The 27,076-nt window shown below is 45.2% G+C and overlaps 1 protein-coding gene across 2 annotated transcripts; it reads left to right on the forward strand.

Moving 5' to 3' along the window:
* Positions 1 to 749: 749 nt before the first annotated feature.
* LOC147615089 (U-box domain-containing protein 44-like) lies at positions 750 to 27,075 on the forward strand. Of its 2 annotated transcripts, XM_086779051.1 has the most exons (4): positions 750 to 915; positions 1,003 to 2,445; positions 2,546 to 2,846; positions 25,489 to 27,075. In XM_086779051.1, the coding sequence occupies exons 2-4, from the start codon at positions 1,201 to 1,203 to the stop codon at positions 26,982 to 26,984; spliced, it is 3,042 nt and encodes a 1,013-aa protein (XP_086635177.1). In that variant the 5' UTR covers positions 750 to 915; positions 1,003 to 1,200; the 3' UTR covers positions 26,985 to 27,075. The 2 variants fall into 2 exon arrangements, with proteins under 2 accessions (XP_086635177.1, XP_086635176.1); XM_086779050.1 differs by having other exon boundaries at positions 750 to 2,445.
* Position 27,076: the final 1 nt, after the last annotated feature.

Raw genomic sequence — 27,076 nt, forward strand, 5'->3', positions numbered from 1 at the left:
TGGAGAGAAAACTTTCTAGCTTCTCTCTCTTGACGGTTGGATTGGAAAGGGAGAGATTGAGAGAGAGATAGTGTAGGTGGAGAGAACTTTCTAGCTTCCCTCTCTTGACGGTTGAATTGCAAAGAGTCCAAGCAATAGGATTGACCGAGCTCAAGGGTTTGACACCCCATGAGGCTTCCATTTCCCGCAATCAATGCGCTTTCACGATTTAGATGAGTTCATACTTCCAGATGATAATACTTGTTGTGAAGCTGCAACGTCCCCCTTAAAAAGAAATAAGCCACTTTGTACTAGAGTGCTTAGCCTGCAAAGATGAAATGAGGGGGCAATTTTGTCTCGTGGGATGCTGGCATGCATAAGCGCCCCCTGTCGGCAAGTACAAGTAGTTATAGGCTCAAGGCACTTTAAAGATGTGTGGAGCTTTTTGCTCATCTAGAAAACACATATGGAGTTTAGGTTACAAGAACTAGAGGAACATTGATTGAGATGAACTTTGTTTCTCATCATCCACGTAGAGAGAAAGACAGGGTTTTTGGCGAGGTTGCTAGGAGGGCTGGGTGGTAGGCACATGGGATGGGTCACAAGAGAGATGCTCTCGACGTATGTGACGGACCTTTCAAACTTAGATTTCATTCCATAATTTTACATACTTTTATTGAATTTCTTATCAAAACTATCACCTAGTCGTTCTCTTTTAAAACTCTAATGGGGTGTTGGATTCATGTGAACCCAAGCCAAGAGAGAGAGTTGACAACCTTGGTCACTGGTCAACAAAGAGGCAGCCTGCGGGCTCTGCCGTGTCAACGCGGTCTTTGGGACCAAATCCTCATCGTCACGATTTTGGCACCATTTGAGCACGAATGTTCTGAGGTTTCCAGCAGACTAATCTAAGCTCTGCAATCTCCCGGTGCGGAAGTAAGCTTCTCAGCCTTAATGTTCCTTATCGTACTATAAATCTCCCAAATAATTCAAAGACATGCTTCCTTCATTTTAATCTTGCAGGGGTTTCTATTCTAGCAAAATATAGCCTCCTTTGTACCCTAGCTGTGAGATCTTATGATTTTGAGGTACTGGCTTGAATTGAAGGCAGTCTCTTGAACCTACCTCATTGCAAGAACTTAACTGCAATCAGCGGTCTCAGTGTTGTTGGAACCCCGATCCATGTTTCTGGCGATGTAGCCCCTGCAAGGAAGGGGCAACATGCAAGGCAGCATGTTTAGGGGAGGTGTAGGAAATGTGGTGCTTGCACCTGTCTCAGAGGTGCTGTCTCGCCTCCTGGTTCAAGCTTTCACGACAGCCATGGCTGCCAAAGATGTACTTATTGAGAAATCAAATTTTAATGAGCTATCAAGGTATCTAGAAAGGATCGTGCCAGTTCTCAGGGAGTTGCAAGACAAGAATGTAAGGGATAATCCACCTATGAGATCAGCCCTAGACTCGCTGGAGCGCGAGATCAAGGCAGCCAATGAACTGATCAGTGAGTGCACCACAAAGAGCCGGATTTATCTGCTGTACAACTGCAGGGATGTTGTTAAACGGCTGCAGGACATTACACAAGAGATAGGTCGATGCCTTAACCTCATTCCCATCGCCACTCTTGATGTTTCTATGGACACTCGTGACAAGACTGTGGAGTTGTACAAGCGTATGCAGGCTGTGGAGTTCAAGGCAGCCGTTGCTGAGGAAGTAATCATTGAGAAGCTAGACATGGGTGTGAGGGAGAGGCAAGCTGATAGTGATCATGCCAAAGATTTGCTTTACCAGATTGCACAGGTAGTTGGTGTGTCAAGCGATCCAGCATCCCTGAGGGAGGAGCTTGACAAGCTGAAGCAAGAGAAAGAAGAGGCACTGCTTCGGAAAAGCCAGGCAGAGGCAATGCAACTTGAGCAGATACTAGGTTTTCTTAGTCAGGCAGATGCTCTACGCTCAGCCAGTGAGAGAGAGACTGACTATCAGAAGAGGAGGGCTTCAAGCGGTGCCCAGCCATTACCCCCTTGGCAGTCCTTTTATTGCCCTATCACCAACGATGTGATGGAAGATCCAGTAGAGATTGCATCCGGTCAGACATTTGAGCGCAATGCCATAGAGAGATGGTTTAACTCAAGAAATACAACATGTCCCATCACCAAGATTGAGCTTGACACTCTGGAGGTGCAACCCAATGTCTCTCTTCGTAACTCTATCAGAGAATGGAAGGAGCGGAACACTTCCATTACCATTGGTGCCACTAAATCCAAGCTCCAGTCAGATGACGAGGAGGATAATCTATCTGCTTTGAAAGAATTGCACAGGTTAAGTGAAGAAAGAGCTATCCATAGGGTTTGGATACGAGTAGAGGGGCTTATTCCTGTCATCACTGGCTTGCTCTCCAGCAATAAGCACACCATCAGAAGGACAACACTGGCCACTCTTTGTAGTTTGGCTGTTGATGATTCTGTCAACAAGGTACACAGTCGCCCAACGTTTTACCAGCCAATTTTAAAGGACTTGGTTTTGCGCACATACAGAGTTTTCTATACTGCTGTGCTTTTCTTATGTGGAGCAGGAACATATAGCTGATGCTGGTGCTATACAGCGTGCTGTACGCTCCCTTGCCCGTGATGTCAAGGAAGGCAGACATGCAGTGGCCCTGCTTTTAGAGCTGTCAAAGGAACCAAAAGTTTGTGAACGAATTGGCAAAGTGCAGGGCTGCATTCTTTTATTGGTTACCCTGTTGAACAGTGGAAATCAAGAGGCAGCAGAGGATGCCAGACAGCTTCTTAGCAATCTTTCAAGCAACAATCAAAATGTGGTACAAATGGCTGAAGCTAACCATTTTAAACCATTGGCACAGCGTCTGCTGGAAGGTGTGTACTCTAGTTTCTTGCTTTTAGTACCAGGTCACTCAGCAATTCATTATACTGCGCAATGTTTTCTGTTAGTTTTATGTCTTAAAGAGACAAACGCACTTTTTGGAGGTTTTATAGGGAAACTGTCTACCTCCCCCTTGTTTGGTATTTAACTTGGCCATTGGTGCCATGTGCTGGCCCAGTATGCCCATATGCATTGACATGCCCACATTGTTGCCTTCTAGTTAATTCTCTGCGAGATGTTTTCTATGATCGTCTTGATATACCATGGACCGCTTCCTAGGTCCCATTTTGATGTTTGGGATTCAGGTTCTCGTAGCCATGGTTGAGCAGCTTGGGCGTCCGGCATCCCTGTATTCACACAGGAAGGTGGCCTACAAGCCGAGATAGTTTAGAGACAACTTGGATTAGATTTGGCAAACTGCCAAATAGGCTACATGCTACACTGGTGCATTACCTCATAATGGTCCACACATGGAGTAAGTAGACTTTACTCTTGGATATCTTGTCCTGACATTGCAGGGCCCAAAGAGCCTGGATGGCTCTGGGAGGTGGGCGTTGCGTAACAGTTACTAGCTCATCTTTATGGGCTGAGTCTACACTGCGGCAGATGGTGGCACCGACTATGACCATGAACCTACACGGTCATGTCATGGCTGTGCCGTGTATTCATGCCTATATAGATACACATCTATCCCCTTCTCCACATAGTTCACCAACAATCATTGTGAATTTACTCTCTAGCTTCTACTAGCATATAGCCTCTGTTTTAGCAGATCCAGATCAGCTATTGAAGCTCCCTTCGAAGCTCTCTTCACAGGAGAACTTTGGTGTGGGCTTTATGGTATTAGAACTTTGGATCGGTACAAAACATCTGTGCTGATTGCTGTCTGGCAGTCCCTTGTAAGAGAAATAGCAAAGGGAAAGTGTATTTTTGTGGGTGTGTATGAACACCTCTTGTTAAGAGAGTGGACACTTGTAATGGGTTTGAACATAACTCTAAAATAATGTGCCACTTCAGTGGACATTGTGGCAGCTTTGTAGGTGACACTTGTCACCATGCCATATCTTGTGCTAGCAAAAGGCTATATAATCAGCCTTGTACTTTAATCAAATCATTGAAGTTTAGCCAACATGTAGCACTCAAAGCTCTCCCGTGTGTTGAGTAGATTAGTGGTTTTATTTATCTTGTTCATGTTTTGTTATTCTAGTTAATCCTCCTCTCTCTTTGCACTCCTCCCCTCCACTCATGATCCAACAATTGGTATTAGAGCCAGAAACCCTCCTGTTGTTGCACTCCCCGGCCTTACTACTCATGAACCTGCACGCTTTAATCTGGTTGCCGTTCTATGCCTACAATTGACCTCCATGCATGTGCTGCTTCTGAGTTGGGCAGGTGGGGCATTGGTGTTATGTACCTAGCACTAACCCTAGAGGTTAGGGACTAATCCAGCATGGTTAGGGGAGCCTTGAGATTAGGGAAAGCAGGCTTGGATGGGTGGCTAAGGTTCAATATTAATAAATCCAAGGTAGTGAGTCTTGGGTTATTATTGGTTCATTGTGGTCTGGACCTGGACCAAGAGGTTTACCCTTGCCATGGACATGGCAGATCACAAGTAGTCTTGCCGAGGGCCCCTGTGGGCAGGCACTGGTGGTATGGGATGCGAGGGTTGACTTTCATGGACTCGCGGGAGTGGAACCTTAGCGAGATTGAGTCGGATCAAAAAGCTATAAGGCGCTTTCTCAAAAAGCAGCTCTAAGGCCAAAAAGCAAGGCCTTAAAGCTAGAAAAGCGAAGGACAAGGACTTTATCAAAAGTTGAGTAATATTGTATTAATAAAAGTAAAAAGAGCAAAAGCGAAGGCTAAAAGGCAAAAGCCAAAGCATGGACAAACTTTTGGCAAAAAGCAAGGCTTCCCCAAGGTATAAAAGAAGTATGAGTCTCTCTTCTCATCATGAACAAGATCTTGAAGATTGAAGGAGCTTCATCAAGAGCTTGAAGTTCATCAAGAGCATGAAGATCATCAAGGCGAAGATCATCATCAAGGTAAGGGGGATCATCGTTAGAGTTTGACGCTTGTTACCACCGTATCTCCACCTCCTTGTGCCGCGACCGAACAGCCCTTTGGCGCGCTGCTGTTTAGTTACCGCCACCTGTGCCGTTGCCACCTAGCTCCGTCGGCCATTGCCTCCCAGAGCCACCGCCGCCTATTGTATTAATAAAAGTAAAAAGAGCAAAAGCAAAGGCTAAAGGGCAAAAGCCAAAGCATGGACAAACTTTTGGCAAAAAGCAAGGCTTCCCCAAGGTATAAAAGAAGTATGAGTCTCTCTTCTCATCATGAACAAGATCTTGAAGATTGAAGGAGCTTCATCAAGAGCTGGAAGATCATCAAGAGCATGAAGATCATCAAGGCGAAGATCATCATCAACAAGGTAAGGGGGATCATCGTTAGAGTTTGACGCTTGTTACCACCGTATCTCCACCTCCTTGTGCTGCCACCGGACAGCCCTTCAGCGCTGCTGTTTAGTTACCGCCACCTGTGCCGTTGCCACCTAGCTCCGTCGGCCATTGCCTCCCAGAGCCACTGCCGCCCAGCTCCGTCGATTGCCGCTGCCGCCTTTGTGCGCTGCTTCCGCCGCCGCCACTAAGTGGCTTTGTTCCACCTAGCGCCACCCAGTAGTGCTGCTCTCAACCAGCAGCACGACGCAAGTTTTTCTCAGCTTTACGATGGAAGACCTCCTAACAGATTCATAAAATCCACCATCCGGGATTTACTACTATTTTGGTGTTTTCTTTCGTGAGGAGCTTTTTGAGTATCCTCCTACAGATTTGGTATTGAGTTTTCTTGCACATTTTTGAGACTTGGATTTGGATTTGGACTTGGAACTTGGATTTGGATTTGGACTTGGAACCTGGACTTGGATTTGGATTTAGGATATTGGATCTGGTACTAGCCCGTTGAGAGATTCTTGTGGGTCATCCCCGTGGTGTGCTCAGCATCAAAGATCTTGTGCCTCGACATTGACATCGACATTGACTTGGATATACTACATTAGCATATTTGTTTGCTTATGTATTCATTGTTGTATTGATCCTGGCCAGTGTGCTCGTGGGTTGTTCCGGAATAAATTCTTGAAAGGGGGCGGGGTCTGTTCCCCACTCAGTGTGGTGTACTGTGCAAGATCTCTATTCCCTTCTCTCTCTCCCCTCTCTTTATATCTTTATCTCTTGGACACGTGGTTGAATCTGTCTCATGGCACGCCCCGCTGGGCTTACAGTGGTTCAGAGCAGGATTTCTCTTGAAGAAACTTTCTTGGGGTGACAGAGCCATGTCGAGAGAAGAGGGAAACTAAGGGCCTAATCAAGGGAACAACTATGAGGCCGATCCAGGACTTCAGGATGAGAACTAGGGTCACCTATTCATTACTCAAGAGACCGCGACCGTGTCATCAGAGCAATACCATGACTTTTAGCAATATAGACTTCTTCTAAGAGACGAAGATTTTTTTTTGCTTCGAGAACCAAGAGGGAACAGGACCAAAGAAGGGCTCAAATGTTTGAGGATTTCATCAATGATCGAGCCACCGAAGCCAAAGGAGACGAAGGTGACGAAGCCTATCTTCGGGCAAAAAGAGTCACCATTGTAGAAGGATCTAGAGCCACTAGGGCTGCTTCTCGTGGAGGAAACAGAGAGGCCATTCTTAGGCATGCTATCTTAGATGCAGCCTCTTCAGGTCAAGCAAGAAGACAAAGAGACCGGAAGATCATTAGATTGACATCATGCCACGAATTTTATCACGTGGTTTGGAGTGGATGCTAGTCCATTGCGTGTTTTAACAAAGAAAGCTGTGGGATCTTTGTGGACCAAAGCTGAAACAGAACCTTTTTTGAAGCATTGAGATTTTATGTTAGCAGAGGACCAGTGTTGGATATTCTAGACCTTTTTGTGGTTGAACATGACGAGCTTGCATTGGAGCAGTCTTGAACCCAAAAGGCCATGCTAATAGCCTATAAACGTCAAAGACAACAAGGTAGCAGATGCATTATCTTGGTGACCCCTGAGGCATGAGCTTTCTATGGGTTACCATATGGATTTCACTTTGATGAAGGATCCTTATGCTACCAAAGATAATTTCAAAGATGTTTTGGAATAGATTGTAGAATGAAGATTTGGTGACTTTTTATCTCATCAAAAAGGGTTTTCTTGTAATGCAAACCCGCTTATGTGACGCAGGATTTTGAGGCCAAAAGCAACTACAACTCAAGCTTTGGAAAGCTTTTTATTAGGCCTTGTTCGAGAATGTTTGGTTTTGTCAAATGGTCAAGTTTTGATTGACAAGAGCTAGCAGGATTATTGCATCCATTGAATGTTCTATGGGAGAGTATTACTATCTTTGGATTGCCAAAGTCAGAGAATGATGGTATTTGGACCTTTTTCAGGATACCAAGAAGATCAATCATGTATGTCATCGGTTGGACCTTTCAGATCATTGAAGGATACATAATGCCTTCCATGTCAATTTATGGAAACCATATATAGAGTTACTTCCCAGAGGACCCTGTATTGAAGGATCCACCAGGGGTGGAAGAGCCAAGAACAGATTGTGTTTCATTCTATGAGAAAAAGAGAAAAGACAGTGGTTAAAAAGTTCCTCTTGGAATTTAAGAATTATTCGCTATTGGATGCGAAATGAATATCAGAAGAGTACCTCAAGGACTATCTAGATATACTATGAGCTTATGAGGAAGTGGTTGGTCCAGATGTATTTGAAGTACAGATATAGACGTCTTGCGATCAAGACAGATTCATGAGGGAGAGATTGTACCTCTAGCCCTCTTCATTGTATATATATTGGATTGGAATTGATCATTATGTTGCTTATATAATGATTATTTGAACATGCTCTAGTTTGGGTGGCAACGATTCCGGATAGCCCAAGAGCAATATTTGTATATGGATGGCAACGATGCCAGAACGAGATTTGTATATGGGAGGCAACGGTGCCAGAGGACTCATTGGACGACAACGATGTCAGAACGAGATTTGTATATGGGAGGCAATGATGCCAGATGACCCATTCACGGCAACGATGCCAGAACGAGATTTGTATATTGGAGGCAATGATGCAGACAAGCAAAAAGGCAATGGCAAAAAGGGAAAAGCAAAAGCATAGACAAGCTTTTTGGCTTGGCAAAAAGCAAGGCTTCCCCAAGGTATAAAAGAAGCATGAACTTCTCCCTTCTCATTCATTGAAGCTTGGAGGTTATCCTCACCTTCATCAACATCATCATCAAGTTGGAAGAAGACTATCATCATCATTGCCACCCTCTCCCCACTGCTGTATAGACCTGCTGGCTGCACCACTGTACAGAGCCGCCACCTATGCCAAAACCGCCTTCAATCAAGCGTTGCCAGCCGGTGCTAGCCCTTTTTGTGCCATTTGTTGCTGTGCGCCGCCCATCACTCCTACCACCAGTTCTTAGCCGCCAACGCTCAGCTCTGCCTGCTGCCACCAAAGCGGCCGTTTGCACCAGTCTCAGCCAGCGTTTGCGCCAGCCTTAGCTAGCACGTGCGTTGGCTTCAGCCAGTATTGCCAGCCATGTGTTGCCTGCTGTTGCTTTTCTATACCTCCTACGCTCAGCTTTGCCAGCTAGCGCCACTGTTCACGCTGGCCAGCGCTGCCCTGATTCAGCCGCTTGCGCTAGCTTCAGCCAGCGCCGCCAGCATCAGTCGCCGCCGCCTAGCCTGACAGAGCCGCCAAAGTCAACGCTACTTGCCTGCCATCCAAAGCTGTTTCCCGTGAACTATTGTGCTGCTTGTGGGAGATTGACCCGGTCTATACACCTTGGTGTGCCTCTTTGAGGGCTGTTGCTACTCCGGAGTGGGTGCTGAACATCATACACTTCATCATCTTCATACGTCTCTTGTGTACCTTGTATAGGGACTTGGATTTGGAATTGGATCTGGACTTGGATTTGGACCTTGGACCTTGGATTTGGATTCTTGGACTTGGATTTGGAACTTGGATCTGGTACTAGCCCGGTAAGAGATTCTTGTGGGCCATCCCCATGGTGTGCTCGACATCAGAGATCTTGTGCTTCGACATTGATTCCGACCTGGAATTTCTACATCAGCATATTTGTTTGCTTTTGTATTCATTATTGTATTGATCCTGGCCAATGTGCCCATGGATTTGTTGGGGTAAAGGCATTATGCCCACCCTTACAGTGTGTACAAGCCCATAAGTTATAGTACATAGTACACTTAGTACTTTTAATGTACTAAGTGCACTATGTGTACTAGTGCAATATACATGTGTGATAGGGGAGTCACACACTCATTCCCATGAGTTGACTTATCCCCACAACTCTCTCTCTCTCTCCCTTGTTCTCTCTGTGTATGTCTCCCACACATGAACTCTAACCTAACCCTAATTCTTCTTCTCCCATTCATTCAACTGGTATCAGAGCTTAGTGATCCCTCCCTCTTCCCTCTTCTCCTTGATAGCTGAACGAGCTGTACTGTAGCTGGCTGTCACCCTCATTAGGTGAGTCGTACTGTTCCATGCACTCAGCCCTCGTTTTGCTGCTGTCATACTACAGCTGTGGCAGAGAGCGCTGAGCAGCGCACAGCATTGAAGAGATAGTGCAGGGCATCAACGCTCGCAGCAAGGCCCTTCAGCGTGAGCAGCTTGCAAAAGGCGCCTGGCCACTAGGCGAAGGCAGCGCTGGCCCTTGTTCACTATCGGCAACGAGGACAGACGAGAAGAGCTCGTGATTGAAGGCTACAGGCGAAGACGGCGCTACTTTGAGTTGGCGGCAGCCGGTAGGCAGGCGAGCGAAGAAGGTGGCGGCAACTTTGAAGCGGCGGCATACACGTGAACGTTCCCGTGTAAGGTTTGCCACCAACGTCACTGGCGCTAGAGGTCTATCCGCCTCACCAGCGCAGGTCTATCCGCCTCACCAGCGCAGGAGCTCGCGCAGTGGAAGATCGATAGCTTGGCTCCTTGCTCCTTCAGGCGCTCCGATGCATTCAAAGTGGGGCTTTGGAACTGAGCTCCTCAACTATTGCCCACCTGCACAGAACAACAGCAGCATCATCACCCCCTTTTCCTGCAACAACAAAATTCAGCTTGCAAATTGAAGAAAAATCAGAAATTACAAGGTATTTTTCTCAAATTTTTTTTTGGGATTTGCAATTGAGCAAGTACAATCAACAATTGAGCAGGTACAGGTGTCGAATTGCTCAATTTTTGAGCAAAATTGGCAAAATTGGGTGACATTGGTCACAATCAGGATCAATTTGCAGGAAATTGGATGTCGAAATTTGGGGCTTTTGATGTAATTGTGCAATTAAGCACTCATACATGCTATATGACGTGAGAAATCGCACATTCGGGCAAAATTGCAGCAAATTGCAGTGCAAATCAAGGGGCTTTTGTGCCGATTTGGTTGATTTGCATGCAGGCAATCGCATTTGATGTTGTGGATAATGTGTTGATGCCTTACAAGCACTCAATGTGCCTGTAAATCAAGGGGCTTTCATGTATTGGATGTATATGTGGCCAGGGGGAAGCATCGCAAAGACTGTGGATGCCTTCATGTGCGTCAATGTACCATGTATGATCAGCAATTGATCTTAAATCAAGGGGCTTTTCAAGATTTTATGCTTGTTAAGCTTGGCAAAGCAGCAGGCAAGACATTTATGCCTTGAATCCTCAGAAATCAGCTTGCAGTCAAGGGGCTTTTGCCCAATTTCTGTTCGGGACTATTGTATGCAGTGTTCGGGACTGTAAAAGTCTGATTTTCACTCATTTGGACAGCCAGGAGAGCATTTATTGCTACTGTACTTGCTGGTACAGATTTGGCACAGCTTTGTCCAAGTTTTGGCATGGCTGTATACTGATTTGAGTGAGGAAAAGGTTCAATTTCAGTTGCTGTACTTGCCGGTACAGGTTTGGTACATCATTGGTGAGCACTTAGTACTGCTGTACAGTACTTTGGAAGGGCAACAGAGCACATTTAAGGTGCTGTCCTAAATCTGCAGCAACCAGATTTTGGTGTTTTTCATCACATACAGTGGGAGAAAAGTTGCATTCGTGCTTCCGCAGTGGGAGATAAAGCTTGGGAGAACAACTGTGAGCACTGTGTGTGCTTTTGGTGTAGTTTTTGCACATTTTGCAGGGAGTCAGGCATTGACAGGTTGCATTTTGCTATGGCAACCACAGGTGAGAGCTCTTCATTGCTTCACATCAAGAAGCTTGAAGGCTCACATAACTATGATATTTGGCAAACCCAGTGCTATAATGTGTTGCTCCAGAAGAAGCAGCACAAGCCTATCAAAGAAAGGGGTGTAATGCCCCCTTCTCTTACTGCTGAAGAGTGGGAAGATATGGATGAGCTGGCAAGATCCACCATCATGTTGTCTGTGTCAGACTCTTTACTTTTCAGCATTCGTGAAGAGAAGACAGCTTGGGGAATGTGGCAGAGATTGCAGGACTTGTATGCCCAGCAAAGTGCCTCAAGCAAAGTGTATTGGTTGAAGAAACTCATAGGTCTTCAGATGAAGGAAGGGGCGTCTATGACAGCCCATCTAAATGAGTTTAATGGTATTGTCAGCCAGGTCATTAATCAAAAGTTGGCAATGGACGATGAGTTCAAAGCCACTTTTCTGTTATGCACTTTGCTAGAGAGTTGGGACACATTCAGGACAGCCACTAGCGATTCGCATGCTATGCTGTCATATGCAGATGTTGAGGGTGCTCTTCTTCAAGAAGAGATGAACTGGAAAAACAACTCTGTTGGAAAGTCCAATGCAATGAATGCACGTGGGAGATCCCAACAAAGGGGAAAAAGCCAAGAACGGGGAAGGAGCAAGTCTCGCTCCAAAAAGGATTTGGAATGCCATTATTGTGGCAAGAAGGGACACATTAAAAAGCAATGCTACAAATGGAAAAATGATCAAAAGGAAAAGGGAAAAGGCAAAGACAAAGAGAAAGATGAAGCCAAAGATGTAAAGCCAAAGGGCAAAAGTGGAGTCAAGATTGAAGAAATCAATGTGTCACATGCAGGTGGCAGTGAGGATGAGGTCCTATTTACGTCTTCACTTGATGCCCATTCACTTCTTACAGGTGGTCATGGTATGCACTCATGGATCATTGATTCAGGTGCCTCCTTTCATGTCACAGGTTGCAGAGACTTGTTTGTCAGGTATACTGCTGGCAATGAAGGAGTGGTTTATTTGGGTGATAACCATGCATGCAAGATTCTTGGCAGAGGTGATGTGAGGCTTGTGTTTTCAGATGGCCCACAGCTTATGCTCCATGATGTCAGGCATGTGCCTGAGATCAAGAAGAATCTGCTTTCTACTGGACAGCTTGATGATGCTGATTATGTTACCACATTTGGTCGTGGAAAGTGGAAAATTAGTAAGGGCTCACTAGTTGTTGCCAGAGGCTCTAAGGTGGACACTCTTTACTTTATGCATGCAGGTGTTTGTCACCATGCTAATGTAAATGCAACCGAGCTGCCGGAAATCTCTCTGTGGCATAGCCGGTTGGGACACATGAGTGTCAAGGGAATGGAGCAATTGTCTCGTTTGGGTTACTTGCCTTCTCTAAAGTTTTCAAGTTTTCAGTTTTGTGAGCATTGTATATATGGTAGGCAACTACAGTGCCCTCACAAGAAAGCTCTTGGACAGAAAGATGCTCAGTTAGAGCTTGTGCATACAGATGTATGTGAGATGCCTCAGCTTTCTTTGGGAGGGGCAAAATACTTTGTGTCTTTCATTGATGATGCCACACGTAAGGTGTGGGTTTATCCTCTTCGTTTGAAGAGTGATACATTCTCAGTGTTTCATAAGTTTGTTGCTCTTATTGAGAATCAAACTGGCAAAACACTGAAGGCTTTGCGTTCCGACAATGGTGGAGAGAATGTCCAAACAGTTTCAGGACTTTTGTGATGCTAAAGGCATCAAGAGGGAGCTCTCTACTCCTTATGATTCTCCACAAAACGGGACAGCAGAGAGGATGAACAGGACCATTCAGGAGAAGGTCCGTTCTATGTTGTCACATGCTGCGTTACCTCATGGTTTTTGGGCTGAAGCTGTTATGACAGCCGTTCATCTTATAAATAGGTCACCTAACACGAGGCTTGGTGGGAAAGTGCCAGAAGAAGTATGGACAGGGAAGCCTCCGTCATACAAGCACTTGAGAGTGTTTGGTTGCGTTGCGTACGTGCACATACGCAGGGAAATGCGCACCAAACTTGATCCTAAGTCTCACAAATGCATATTCCTAGGATATGGTGACAGAGGTGAAATGGGGTATAGACTTTGGGATCCCGTGAAAAATAGAAAGATTATACGCAGCAATGATGTCATTTTTGATGAAACATGCATGTATAAGGAGCTTGCAAGGCAACAGGAGCCTAGCAGAGTCATCTTTGATGATGATGGACATCATGGACAACAACCAAGGGCTGTAAATCAGCCATTACAGCAGCAAAACCAGCCCTTAAATGGTGCTGAAAATGGTCCAAATGGACAGCCAGACATGGCAGAAGATATCCCTATGGATATACCACAGTTAGAGGAGATATCGGGCATGATTTTTCAGCCTTATGGCATGGAACAGGAGCCACCAATAGGTGATATGCAGGCTGGACAGCAACCTGCAAATGATGGTCATTGGGTACGGAGGTCCACTAGACCCTCCAGAGCCCCTGACAGGTTTGTTCCAGGGGTTGACTACTTAATGCTTACTGACTGTGGGGAGCCCTCATGTTATAAGGAGGCTTTACAGAGAGCATACAAGGCTCTTTGGGAGCGTGCCATGAAGTCAGAGATGGATTCTTTGCACAAAAATGGAACATGGAAGTTGGTGCATTTGCCTGCAGGCAAGAAGGTTTTACCATGCAAGTGGGTTTACAGGCTCAAAGTTGCACCTGATGCAAAGCCAAGGTACAAAGCCAAGTTAGTGGCTAAGGGCTTCAAGCAGGAATATGGTGTGGACTTTGATGAGATCTTCTCTCCAGTGGTCAAAATGACCACACTTAGAGCTGTGTTAGCTTTGGTTGCACATGATGATCTGGACTTGATTCAGATGGATGTGAAGACTGCTTTTCGTCACGGTGATCTCCATGAGGAGATATATATGCAACAACCAGAGGGTTATGCAGTGAGTGGAAAGGAGAAGCTTGTATGCAAGCTGAAAAAGAGTCTTTATGGGCTCAAACAGGCACCAAGGGAATGGTATCATAAATTTGATACATTCATGAAATCCCAGAAATTCAGGAGAAGTGACATAGATCACTGCTTATACACCAAGAAAGCTTTGGATGGCAGTCTATTGATCCTCATCTTGTATGTTGATGATATGTTGATTGCCGGGAAATCTCGTAAAGAGATGGATGCCTTGAAGCAGAGGCTGCATCAAACCTTTGATATGAAGGATTTGGGTGATGCAAATCACATTTTGGGTATGCGGATACTTCGGGACAGAAATCAGCATGTGTTGTATTTGTCTCAGAAGGAATACATTGGCAAAGTTTTGCAGAGGTTCAATATGGACGGGGGGAAGAAGACTAGTACTCCTTTGCCTCCATATGTGAAACTCAGTGCTATGGACAGCCCACAGTCGGATAGAGACAGGGCTGATATGGCCAAGGTTCCGTATGCTTCAGCTTGTGGCAGTCTCATGTATGCCATGGTTGCTACTAGGCCGGACATTGCATTTGCAGTGGGAGTAGTTTCTAGATACATGGCTAAACCTGGCAAGAAGCATTGGGAAGCAGTGAAAGGTGTCATGAGATATGTGCATATGTTTTGGCAAACAAGATGCATTAGTGCATGGCTACACGGATTCGGATTATGCCGGTCATCCAGATAACCGGAAGTCTACTACCGGTTATGTATTTACATTCACAGGAGGTGCTGTGTCATGGATATCCAGGATGCAGAAGTGCACAGCCTTATCTACTACAGAGGCCGAGTATATTGCAGCCACAGAGGCTTGCAAGGAGGCATTATGGCTATCTCGGTTAGTGGTTGATTTGGGTTATACAGGGGATATTCCATTGTTGCATTGTGACAGTCAGAGTGCCATCCAGTTGGCAAAGAACCCTGTTTTTCATGCAAAGACGAAGCATGTGGATGTGAAGTATCACTTCATCAGAGAGGTGATAGAGAACAAGCAAATTCAGCTTGTTAAGATTCACACAGATGACAACCCGGCTGATCTGTTGACAAAGAGTTTGCCTCCGGAGCGGTTTGCTCATTGCAGACACTTGATGGGCATTGGATGAGGCCAGTTTCAGCCTTGATATGGCCTTGTATATTATCATGTACATGCTGATTTTTCTTTTCCTTCATTTAAGGGCACTTTGCCTTTAAGTGGGAGGTTGTTGGGGTAAAGGCATTATGCCCACCCTTATAGTGTGTACAAGCCCATAAGTTATAGTACATAGTACACTTAGTACTTTTAATGTACTAAGTGCACTATGTGTACTAGTGCAATATACATGTGTGATAGGGGAGTCACACACTCATTCCCATGAGTTGACTTATCCCCACAACTCTCTCTCTCTCTCCCTTGTTCTCTCTGTGTATGTCTCCCACACATGAACTCTAACCTAACCCTAATTCTTCTTCTCCCATTCATTCAATTGTTCTTGAATAAATTCTTGAAAGGGGGCGGGCCGTGTTTCCCGCTCAGTGTGGTGTACTATGCAAAGTTTCCTAATCCCTTCTCTGTCCCCCCCTCTCTCTATATCTCCATCTCTTGGATATGTGGTTGAGTCTATCATGGCACACTCCGTTGGGCTTACAGAACCTTAGCCACCCATCCAAGCCTACTTTCCCTAATCCCAAGGCTCCCTTAAGCGTGCTGGATTAGTCCCTAACCTCTAGGGTTAGTGCTAGGTACATAACATTCCTAGGGTATTTCCATTCTTGGAAATAAATGAAGGAGAAAACTAGGTACCTGCATCAACTGTCACTGAAATCAAGTTTATACCTGTCTATCAAATTCAAAAAGCCACGTATAAGAAACCAACATACCAAAGTTGTTCTTCCTCCAACATACACCGTGGAACAAGACAAAATCAAAACCTTCACAGGTCCTTAAAGAACATAAACCATCCTTCTATCCTCCAACTCCTCATGGAATTGGAAACGTGAAATCACCGAGACAAATGTGTGCTAGCTCTAACATAATACCCATCTTTTCCAGGATTTGGTAAATCCTTGTACCTAGGGGATATGATACCTCTCTCTCAGACTCAAAGACTCCTAATTATCAGGCATCACAACTATGTCAACTTCAAGCAACTATGTCAACTTCAAGCTATCAAAGTCTGAGGGAATCTGGGTTTTAACCCAACTCCTACCAAACATATTCTAACTATTGCTAGAACCATTTGCTCAATAGTACCATAGGCAAACTCGACCATAGGGATTGTTGGATGCATGGAAGCCTTGTTGTATTGATCCATAGCCCTAAGCTTGATTAAGAACAAGATGTTGATTTATACATGATTAAGACAGAAGAGAGAGAAGAAGAGAGATATAGTTGGTGTCAGGTTTTCTTGTATTTAATATGGTACAAAAAGGTTGTTGAATGCTTGTACATGGTTAGGCCCTTGGTCAGCCCCATAGGGGTGACCTTTGGTCCCTTCTACATGATGGATGATGTCTTCTACTTTGAATATACTCAATGTATTGAATGAATGACTTTATGCTTTTATATATGCCTGGACGTGCTGGTCAGCCAGTAAGGATTGCTGTCGGCCAGTTCTTGTACAAAATAATAATGAATGCTGCACTTTATTCACTGCTTTGCCCCCCTTCTGCTGGCCTTCACATGGTTGTTGTCGACTGGCTGCATGTCACATTCGGAAGCTCTAGGAGTGTTCTTTCAGCCCTAAACATCATCCTGGAACATGCTAATGCAAAACACAAGCAGAAGATAGAGAAGAGAGAGAGAGAGATAGCTGAGTATTCAGTATACTCATATGGTACAAAAAGGATGTACAATCTTGCAGCCCTTGGCTGTCTTGAAAAGGTAGTAAAATACCTAATCTAAGTCCTAGTCTAGTGATCCAATCCAAGAAGGATTGAATGAATGAAAACGATGAGCATCTTTGCCTTTTATAGGCCTTGGAATGAACTAGTGGACTGGCTGGGCAGCTAGGTCTTGGACAAAACCATGTGTTCTTGCTACAGCCGACAGGTTCTCTGCGTACTCATGCGTGGCCGACAGCACCCCTTGTTCACTACCAGTCATTCTTGTCATGTGCACAGTGTGTATCTACCGTGTGCTAAACGCACACGAGACTAGCTTCAAGGTTGGGGAAGCTTGGAGCTAGGCAGGCTGATTGGCGAGCTGAGTTAGGGATAGACTAACGGGTGGGCACCCAAGTATGAACGGGCGGGCACCCAAGTGTGGATGCCCGATGACCGGCCAAGAGCCTATAAAAGGGTGGCCAAGGTTAGTCATTAGTGATATAGAGTCTCGCGTGTCTTTGTGAGAGCTCTATGGTCAGGAGCCTGGATCTAGTGCAGACGTGCACCTGCTTTATGCAGCCGAGGCCGGCAGCAGTCTCGAGGCCTGCGAGGGTAGCTTCTGTTAGGAAAGTGAATGCTGCGAGAATCAAGAGAGAGAGATGCACACAGATAAGACACGGGTGAGGCAACAGCAACTGTACTCAACAGGGGAAGGCTACAAGTATGGGCGTCCAGGAATCAATCCCAAAGGTGAGAACAACTGAAGAGGGGGTGGCCTATAAATAGGCCTCAGTCAAGGAGGTCGGCCAGCTCAGCAAGGAGGTCGGCCCTGAGCAGATGGCCGACCAGATCTGGTCGGCCCCTTACTGAAGGGTGGCCGACTGGTCCTAGCCCTGGCCCCAAAAACCCGTCTGGAAACAGCCTCCAGAATGGCCCTAAATCTCATAGAGACGGAACCAACTGTGGACCTCTCACTGGCCGGGCACAGCCACAAATAAGCCCTCTCTCAAATAGAAAACCATGAGATGCCCTAAATCTTAACACCCTCTTTGCAGCTCATGGTGAGCAACACATCTGAATACACCATCCGATGAAGATGCCGCCATGAACGCCAAAGAAGAAGGGTACATACAACTCTTTCCCAAGCTGATGCTGTAGGTCCCTGCCTGGAGAATGTTGGCTGGAACACACCAAAGCCAAAATCCTCCCAGAGAACTCATCCCATAGCAGAACCTCTGACTTCGAACGCTAGACTCACTAGGTCCATAGTCGATGCACAATCAAGCAATGAACGCAAACACCACTGGTCCATAACGCAAAAAACTGTCGCTGCTGCCTGCCAGAATGTCAACTGATAAGGGTCAGAAGCAACCCATCACCCTGCCTCCCACTTGCCCTCTCTGGCTGTGACATCGTGGAAGGGGGAACCTGCCCTAGAACGGGGCAGCAGGCGCCAATTCAGCCCTCAAGGAACGGCCACCCTTTGCGGAAAGGTCGGCCTCGGGATCAGATGACGAGCCAGCATCCTTCTTGGTTTTACAAACTCTCGCCAAGTGTCCTCGTTTCCCACACTTGTAACACCTGCTTCTGCTCTTCACGTTGTCCGGCAACGGCACGTCCTGCGCCACCAGTTGTCCTCCAACACAACCCACATGACTGCAGACAATATACAGCGCCACCATCGCCACCGCTGCTGCCTTCAGTAAATCGCCTCTTTCAGGTGCCCTCACTGAATCCCGAGCCAACTTGGCTCTGATACCATGTTAGGAAAGTGAATGCTGCGAGAATCAAGAGAGAGAGATGCACACAGATAAGACACGGGTGAGGCAACAGCAACTGTACTCAACAGGGGAAGGCTACAAGTATGGGCGTCCAGGAATCAATCCCAAAGGTGAGAACAACTGAAGAGGGGGTGGCCTATAAATAGGCCTCAGTCAAGGAGGTCGGCCAGCTCAGCAAGGAGGTCGGCCCTGAGCAGATGGCCGACCAGATCTGGTCGGCCCCTTACTGAAGGGTGGCCGACTGGTCCTAGCCCTGGCCCCAAAAACCCGTCTGGAAACAGCCTCCAGAATGGCCCTAAATCTCATAGAGACGGAACCAACTGTGGACCTCTCACTGGCCGGGCACAGCCACAAATAAGCCCTCTCAAATAGAAAACCATGAGATGCCCTAAATCTTAACAGCTTCGTGGCGGTATGGGACGTCTCGAAGTAGAGATTGGTTGGTACGTCCATCTAGTTAGCTCAACTCGTGGATGGGGAGAGCCAAGACTTGTAGGCTTGCCCACGGGTGTCGAGGTTGGGAGGTGAGTCAGGCCTGTACCCCCTTCACGTTTGTTTGGTTTGTTTGCAGGTTTCGAGTTTTGTACCAAGAGCGTTCTACGAGGAGATCCTATGGGGATTTGACAGGGGTATCAGAGCAAGCCTTGTGGACGAGCAAGTCGGTAGGTAGAGAAAAAGAGGTCGAAGAAAAGATATGAATTCGAGAAGCTTGCTGTTTTTCTGAGTATACTGCTGTTTTTTTCAAATTCAGCATGTTTCTTTGCATCGTAGGAACCCGTGATGAAGGTTTTGGTCTTGTTAAGGGTTAGTTTGCTTAGCAAGAAGAAGGGCTGTATGTTTTGCAATTGTATGAACAGTTTGTGGAAGAGAGAGAAAAAAGAAAAAGCCAGTCGGCTGTTGGTATGAGAGAGAGAGAGAGAGAGAGAAAGTAGCACCGGTTCGTTGCTCTAAAGGTTGTATTGCCTATGTGTGTGACGCTTGAAGATTGCGCAGCCTATATGTGTGAGGACACCAGCCAGTCGCTCGCAGTCGGGCTGGTACACTTAGGCGTGGGCTGGTACACACAGGCGAGCAGGCGAGTGGCCTAGCGCCCGTAGGCAGACACGCCTTGCAGTCGGGCTGTGTGCGAAGTCACAGGCGTAGGTGCGCCGATTTTAGCAAGGCGCAGTCGGGCAAGCACGTGTGCAGGTGGTCCATGCAGAGACCGATGGGCGTCAGATAGGCGGGCGCTAATTGCAGGCGTACAGGTGGCAGGCAGTCGGGCGCAGAAAAAAAAAGCGAACAACAAAAGCATGACGTGGAGTTTTTAGCTTTTGTTAAAAAAAAAAACAAAAAACCCACGCCTTGTTTCGTTTGCTTTCGTTTTTTTTGTTGAACCTTAGAAAGGGTTAAAAAAAACCCATGCTTTGCTTTATAAGTGTTTTTTTTTATTTTTTTAAGAAAACAGAATATATATATATATATATATATATTTGCAAAAAAACACAAAAGCAAAAGCTAAGTTAGCTTTTGGAGAAGCCTATAAATTCCCCTTAAGCGGGCTTCTTGCCACACATCTCTCAAGCTCTCAAGTTGTCTAGCACTATTATTTGTGCAATATCAACCTTTTCTCTCATCTTGCCCTCTTCAAGATGTCGACCCAAGAATCCGAGTTGGAGCCCATTCTCGAACGTGAAGACTTGCCGACTACGGAAGCCATCGATGCCGATCTTTTCGACGATTATGTTTCAAAATCAGATTTCCAAGAGTTTAAAGTTGCTCTCGACGCTTCTTCCTCGGAACGTCAAGCACAAATCGCCGCGCAGATGTAGGCTTTATAGAACTCCATCTCTTTGTTGACCACTACCCTATCTATTCTTTTGGGTATGGATACCTTGGCATCTGCTTTAGGCCCCAATATTTCTCCGGAACAGTTTGGGGGCGAGCAAAAGCAGCGTACCAAGAAGATAGTGGATACTTGGCTACATAAGTGGCAAGTCCATTTTCAGTTTCATCCATATGACGATGGAAAAAAGATCCAATTAGCAGCAGGTTTCCTCTCAGGCAAAGCTTTGCTTTGGTGGAACGAACTCAACCCTAAACCAACGACTTGGACACAGTTTGAAGACGTCTTCAAGAAAGAATTCCTCAAGAAAGAGGATGACTATGATGTTGTTGCCTGGTTTACTACTTTGACCATGACCTCGCAGAACCTCACTTATGAGGTCTATCTCCAAAAATTTAGGGACTTGCAGATGAAACTACGAAGATGGATTCCACAACTCCTTTGGGTTTCTTCGTAGCCGGTTTACTTGACTCATACTATTTACAGGTTAAAAACAACAAATGCAAAACTTTGGACGAAGCCATTCATTCCGCTCGTATCTATGATGATACAATGGTCTCTTCCAAGTCTAAACCCGTTACTGAGCAGGGAAAACAAGCACAAAAGGAAGTTATCCGCACCGATGACTAGCACGACAGAAGGAAAGTCTTCGGACCAACCTTCGAAGAATTCAACTCGACCCCAGCAAAGAAAAAACGTCTCCTCAAGGCTTTGAAGCTCAAGAAGGAGGGACGTTGCTTCATCTACGAAGAAAAAGGATATATTAACGAGTGGCCGAAGCAAAAGGGTGCAAAGACCAATGCAGGACCCAAGCCAGAGGCAGCTAACCAGTTGTCTTTGACAGGTATGTCAGTGACAGTACTTTCTCGTCCTAGTATATGTTCTGATTGTTTGTTCAACTCTAAAGTTTTTAGCTTGCATGATCTTCTCCGAGTTTATGGGCCATAGAATCCACATTCTTCTAGACCCTGGGTAACTCACACAATTTTGTTAATTACAAACTTGTACAGAAATTGGGTCTTGACACAACACCTAGCGATCATACCTATGAGGTACGTCTACCTGCGAGTCGGCAAGTATGGGATTGAAAGGTGGAGACGCTACCGATCCGGATTCAGGACTACAAAGATACTCTGGAATGCTATATTATGCACCTAGAACATGTAGACTTGTTATTAGGGATTGAGTGGTTTAAGACTCTTCAAGTCCAGATAGATTGGTCTAGTCATATTTTTTCTTTTGAACATAGGAACACCCAGTATAGTATTTTAGGTGATTGTATACATCCCTCTCAGGGATCTCTTGTAAATACAGTTGATTTTGGTAATATAATGGATTCTTCTTTGTATACTGCTTTCCATTGTGTATTGATTCCACTTTCTTCATTTCTCATACCTTCTATGGATGTCAATGAATTAAGTGTGTTTGAAAGCAAAGAATTACAGAAGATACTTGATTCGTTTCAAGATGTATTTACTAAGAAACTGCCATCGGGCTTACCACCTGAAAGGGCAGTAGATCATCGTATTGACATGATCCCTAGTGCTCATTGAGCCCTGTTAGTATTCCACCTTACAGGATGAGCCAAGCTGAGGAAGATGAGGTGGCCAAATAACTCGAAGATTATTTGAGGATTGGCCAGATCCGTCCAAGTAAATCACCTTGGGGTGCACCTGTGTTGGTTAGGAGAAAGAAGGACAACACCTGGAGAATGTGTATAGATTACAAGAGATTGAACAAGCTGACAATTAAGAACCGTTATCCTCTCCCTAGATCAGATGACCTGATTGACCGGTTAGCCAGAGCGAAATATTTCTCAAAGATAGATTTACGTACTGGCTATCACCAGATACGTATTCATGAAAGGCATGTCGAAAGAACCGCCTTTCTGACTAGGTATGGCCATTACGAGTTTCTCGTATTACCTTTTCGGTTAACTAATGCTCCAGTCACTTTCTAGAAAACGATGAATAATCTTTTTCGTAAACACTTGGGAAAATTTGTAGTTGTGTTCTTGGATGATATTTTGATATATAGTCGTACTCTTGAGGATCACGTTAGACACCTCATGAGTGTCTTAACTATTTTAAGACAGAATCGACTATATGCTAAATTAAGTAAATGTGGGACACAAGATCACTAGAGATGGATTGAGCATTGACTATGACCGAGTTCAGAAGGTTCTGGCCTAGCCTATACCGCGAACAGTGAAACAACTTCGTTTTTTTCTTGGTTTTGTTGTTTTTCTTCGGAAATCTGTGCGGGAGTACTCTCAGCTCACACTACCGATGATTGACTTGTTGAAAGGTCGTAGACGCAAGTCAAATTAGTCTATCACTTGGAATAACGATCTAGATATGGCCTTCAGACTTTTGAAAGATAAAGTCAAGGAAGCACCTATATTAGCATTACCCGATCCTAGTTGGCCTTATGTTCTTGAAACTGATGCCAGTGACTATGCCATCGGGCTGCTCTATTTCAAGATGGTAGACCTGTGGCTTTTGAGAGTAAAAAGCTAGACGACACTCAATCTCGTTGGCCAACCCTTGAGAAGGAGCTTTATGCTGTGATTCACGCTCTCAAGGTTTGGAGACATTATTTATATGGCTCCAAGTTTGTGGTATTGACTGTCAGTCAATCAAGTATGTGTGTGATGCGGATGATTTGAGAGAAAGGAAAGCTCGATGGGCTGAATTAATGCAAGATTTTGATTTTGAGATTCGTTATAGAAAAGGGTCCATGAATAGTGTCGCAGATGCGCTTAGTCGAATTAGAGAGGTGAATACTTTGTTGTTCACCAAGATTTCTACTGACTTATTTCAGTCATTGAGAGGGCTTTGCAGGACTAATAGTTATTTTGGTCCATTTTGGCAGAAGATCCAGGACGGGAGCTCATTGATTGACCAAGACTCAATGACTGAGCAGCCTACCATTCAGGCTGCAGGAGGTTAGTGGATGATTTGGAATGGTTTACTATTCCGTAATGACAAAATTTGTGTACCACAGATCCCGGACATTACGTCCAAGATTCTTAAGGAGTGTCACGAAGCCCCTTCTGCTGGACACCCTGGGGTACACAGGACCTTATCATTAGTGAAACACACTTTTTATTGGCCAAAGATGAAAGGTTATGTAGAAGATTATGTTCTCAAGTGTTAAGTTTGTCAAGCAAATAAAGCTGAACGCTTTAGACAGGCTGGGTTGTTGCATCCTTTGCAAATCCCAGGTAATAAATGGGAAAGTATTTCCATGGATTTTATTACCGGATTGCCAAGAACACATCAAGGCCACGATTCTATTTGGGTTGTGGTAGATCGCATGACAAAAATGGCTAGATTTTTACCGACCCGGAAGACCATTACAGCTACGCAATTAGCAAGGCAGTTTATCGAGCAATTGTTTAGACTATACAGGTTACCACAGGACATAGTCGGTGATAGGGACTCTAATAAGTTTACGAGTGATTTTTGGAAACTTGTTTGTGAGAAGTTGGAAACAACTTTGAATTTGAGTTCCTCAGATCATCCTCAAATTGATGGCCAGACTGAAAGAGTGAATCAGATTTTGGAGGATATGCTTCGAGCATATGTATCCAAAAGGCAAAGTTCATGGGAGGATAATCTTCCTATGTTAGAATTTGTATATAACAGTACTAAAAGCCCTTGCTTTTGGCGCATCTCCCTCCGTACCAGGACTCAGGAACGTTACACATCGACCACCTTCTCTCATTCCTCGACTTGCCATGACGGAGCAAAGCTAGAAAACAAGGGTTCCTTGGCGATGGTGCTTTTTCGGCTTTCCTGTGTCATCCATGCCTAAGAACTCTCCTTTCCTTGCTTCTCCCACACGTCCATGGGAAGAAACCACGGCTTTCTTGCCAAAAGCATCCGGTAAAGGCATCGTCTTGTGCACTTACTGTGCGTCAACCCATCAATCTCCACATCCATGGGTTCTATCCTTGTCAAATCCGGCTCTGATATCACTGTAAGGTCTCCATAGACCTAACCAAGGATTATCTGACATAGAACCACAGAGGATTAGGGTTAGAGACACATACTTGAGAAACCCTAACAGGGGTTTTGTAGACCCAATGTCTCGCGTGACCGCCACGATGGATTGTGGCTAGTGACTTACCACCCAAACTTAGGTTGAGTGACTCAAACCACCCCCAAGCATGAGGTCTGATTGGCACGAGCTTATTGTTATGTACCTGAACACTATTCTATGGACTAGGGACCTAATCTAGTGGGGTTAGGGGGCCCCGGGATTAGGGATTAGTAGGCATATACTTGGCTAGTTTTTGTGGATTGATACAACAAGCTTAATGGCTGTTTATAACAAGTTAGCTATTTATGGCGTAGTTATCACTATATAAGTGAGAACTTGGGTTATTATGACACATAGGCACAGGTCATGTGCCAGGAAGGCAGCTATGTGAAATGATGGGGATAAAAGGGGAATTTCTAATAGTAGAGCTGGTGGACCAGCCCTACAGGCTGACTAACCCCCTTGGATCATAGTGACGGGTTTCCTTATTCTTCATATATATGCTCATATTTCGCGTGAGTCCTTTAGTAGAGGAGCATGAGTAGCTGGAAATTGATTTGAAGCAGCATCGGCTGAGCTCTCCGGCATCTAATAGCAGCATCGGGCTGAGATCTTTGGATATTATCTTTTGGGTATCATATAATAGTAGTACAAAGAATTTATAGTAAATATTCACCATCAATACAAGGATTAGAGTAGGATAATTGTGAATTCTTTTGTGTTGAAGTCTTCCGTTGCTCATTCTATCTCTAGCATTGCCCCCGTAGTCTTACAGTTGGTATCAGAGCCTCTTAAGCTTCAAATATTCTTTTTTGGCACCCGTGTGTGTTGACTTCCTGAATCAAATATACCGTATTTTTTGTCTTCTTACATGTAGTTTTTACAAGGCATCATCTACCATGGGTCAGATGTGAAAGGTCCTTATCAAAATTTTTTTAAAAGAGAGTGAGAATTGACTTAGTAATTTGGGTTTCATGTTGTCAGGATCTGAGATGACTAAAATACTCATGGCTAGTGCACTAGCTCGAATGGGTCTTACAGACCAAAGCAAAGCATTAATAGCAATGGAAGGAGCTATACCACCTCTGGTGAAAATGATATCTGCAGGCAAGCTCGAGGCCAAAACGGCTGCTTTGGGAGCTCTACAGAACCTCTCAACTCACCCGGAAAACCGAGATCCCATGATCAATGCTGGGGTCATCCCTCCATTGTTGCAGCTATTGTTCTCTGTAACATCTGTTTTGATGAATTTGAAAGAGCAGGCAGCAGCAACCCTTGCCAATTTGGCCACAGCAACTCCATCAGGGATTGGAGCCGATGCCTGTAGCAGTATTCTTGATTCTGATGAAACTATCTGCCAGCTCCTCTCATTGCTTAATTTGGTTGGACCCATCATCCAAGGGCACCTTCTGCGAGCTCTCCATGGGATGGCATCCCCTCCGACAGCCTTCTCTGTTAGAGCTAAGATGAGGGATGGAAGTGCAATTCAACTTCTTTTACCTTTTTGTGAGTTCACTGACACTGATGTTAGAGTAAATGCAGTAAAACTGTTGTACAGTTTATCTCAAGACGGGATTGGGAATGAGCTAGCAGAGCAATTCGGGCAAACCCAAATACAGGCTTTGGTAAAGCTTCTTGCCTCAGCAAGGGAAGATGAAAAGGCTGCTGCTGCAGGTATCATTAGCAACCTTCCCGAGAACGACTCACACTTGACAGAAATGCTATACTTGGCAGATGCTTTACCTGCTTTAGTTCAGCTGCTCAGGGTTGGAGGCTCGAGATCTTATTCAAGAAATTCCAGAGATCAACTCATGGAGACTGCTTCTCGGGCATTGATTAGGTTTACAGTGCCCTCGGATATGAGGCTGCAGCGTTTGACTGCGGAGCAAGATGCTATCCCGCTCTTAGTGCAAGTGCTTTTGGTTGGGTCACAGCTTGCTAAGAAAGAAGCTGCTACTGTGCTTACCCAGTTCTCAGAAAACTCGAAAAAACTAAGCACCCCAGTAGCCACTACAGGAGGGTGTTGGTGCTTCTTGTCCGAAGCAGAGTCGGGATGTGAAGTTCACTTGGGAATTTGTTCTGTTAGAAGCTCTTTTTGCTTGATTGAAGCAGATGCTGTTGCTCCTTTGGTACAAATGTTAGAGGAGAGGGAAGGTGAGGCTCATGAAGCTGCCCTTTCTGCCCTGGCAACTCTGATGAAGGATGAGACTTGGGAAAAGGGTATTCAAGTGATAGGTGAAGCTCAAGGTCTGAAGTCAATAGTTAGACTGCTTACAGTGGGGACTGCAGGTGCCAAAGAGAGAGCAGCTTGGATGCTGGAGAGGTTTTTCCGTGTTGAAAAGTACAGGTATGAGTTTGGTGTTCAGGCACAGATGCCACTCATAGACCTTACCCAGAAAGGGACTCCTGCAACAAGGTCATGGGCAGCAAAAGGTCTAGCTCATTTAAAGATACTACACAACCAGTCCACTTACTTCTAAGGCTTTGTTGTGAAGCACAACAATTTTTTGGCTCAATCTGTAAAAGGAAGTAATCAAAGCTATAACGTAGCCTGCCTTTGTGTTCTAAAAAC

Source organism: Cibotium barometz, chromosome 40, assembly GCF_041138505.1.
Source record: "Cibotium barometz isolate CiBa-2024 chromosome 40, ASM4113850v1, whole genome shotgun sequence".
Classification (NCBI taxonomy): Eukaryota; Viridiplantae; Streptophyta; class Polypodiopsida; order Cyatheales; family Cibotiaceae; genus Cibotium; species Cibotium barometz.

Coding starts and splice junctions, on each gene's coding strand:
- LOC147615089 (XM_086779050.1), top strand. CDS start 1,201: ATGCAAGGCAGCATGTTTAGGGGAGGTGTAGGAAATGTGGTGCTTGCA. Junction 2,446..2,545: donor TTGATGATTCTGTCAACAAG/GTACACAGTCGC, acceptor TATGTGGAGCAG/GAACATATAGCTGATGCTGG. Junction 2,847..25,488: donor GGCACAGCGTCTGCTGGAAG/GTGTGTACTCTA, acceptor TCATGTTGTCAG/GATCTGAGATGACTAAAATA.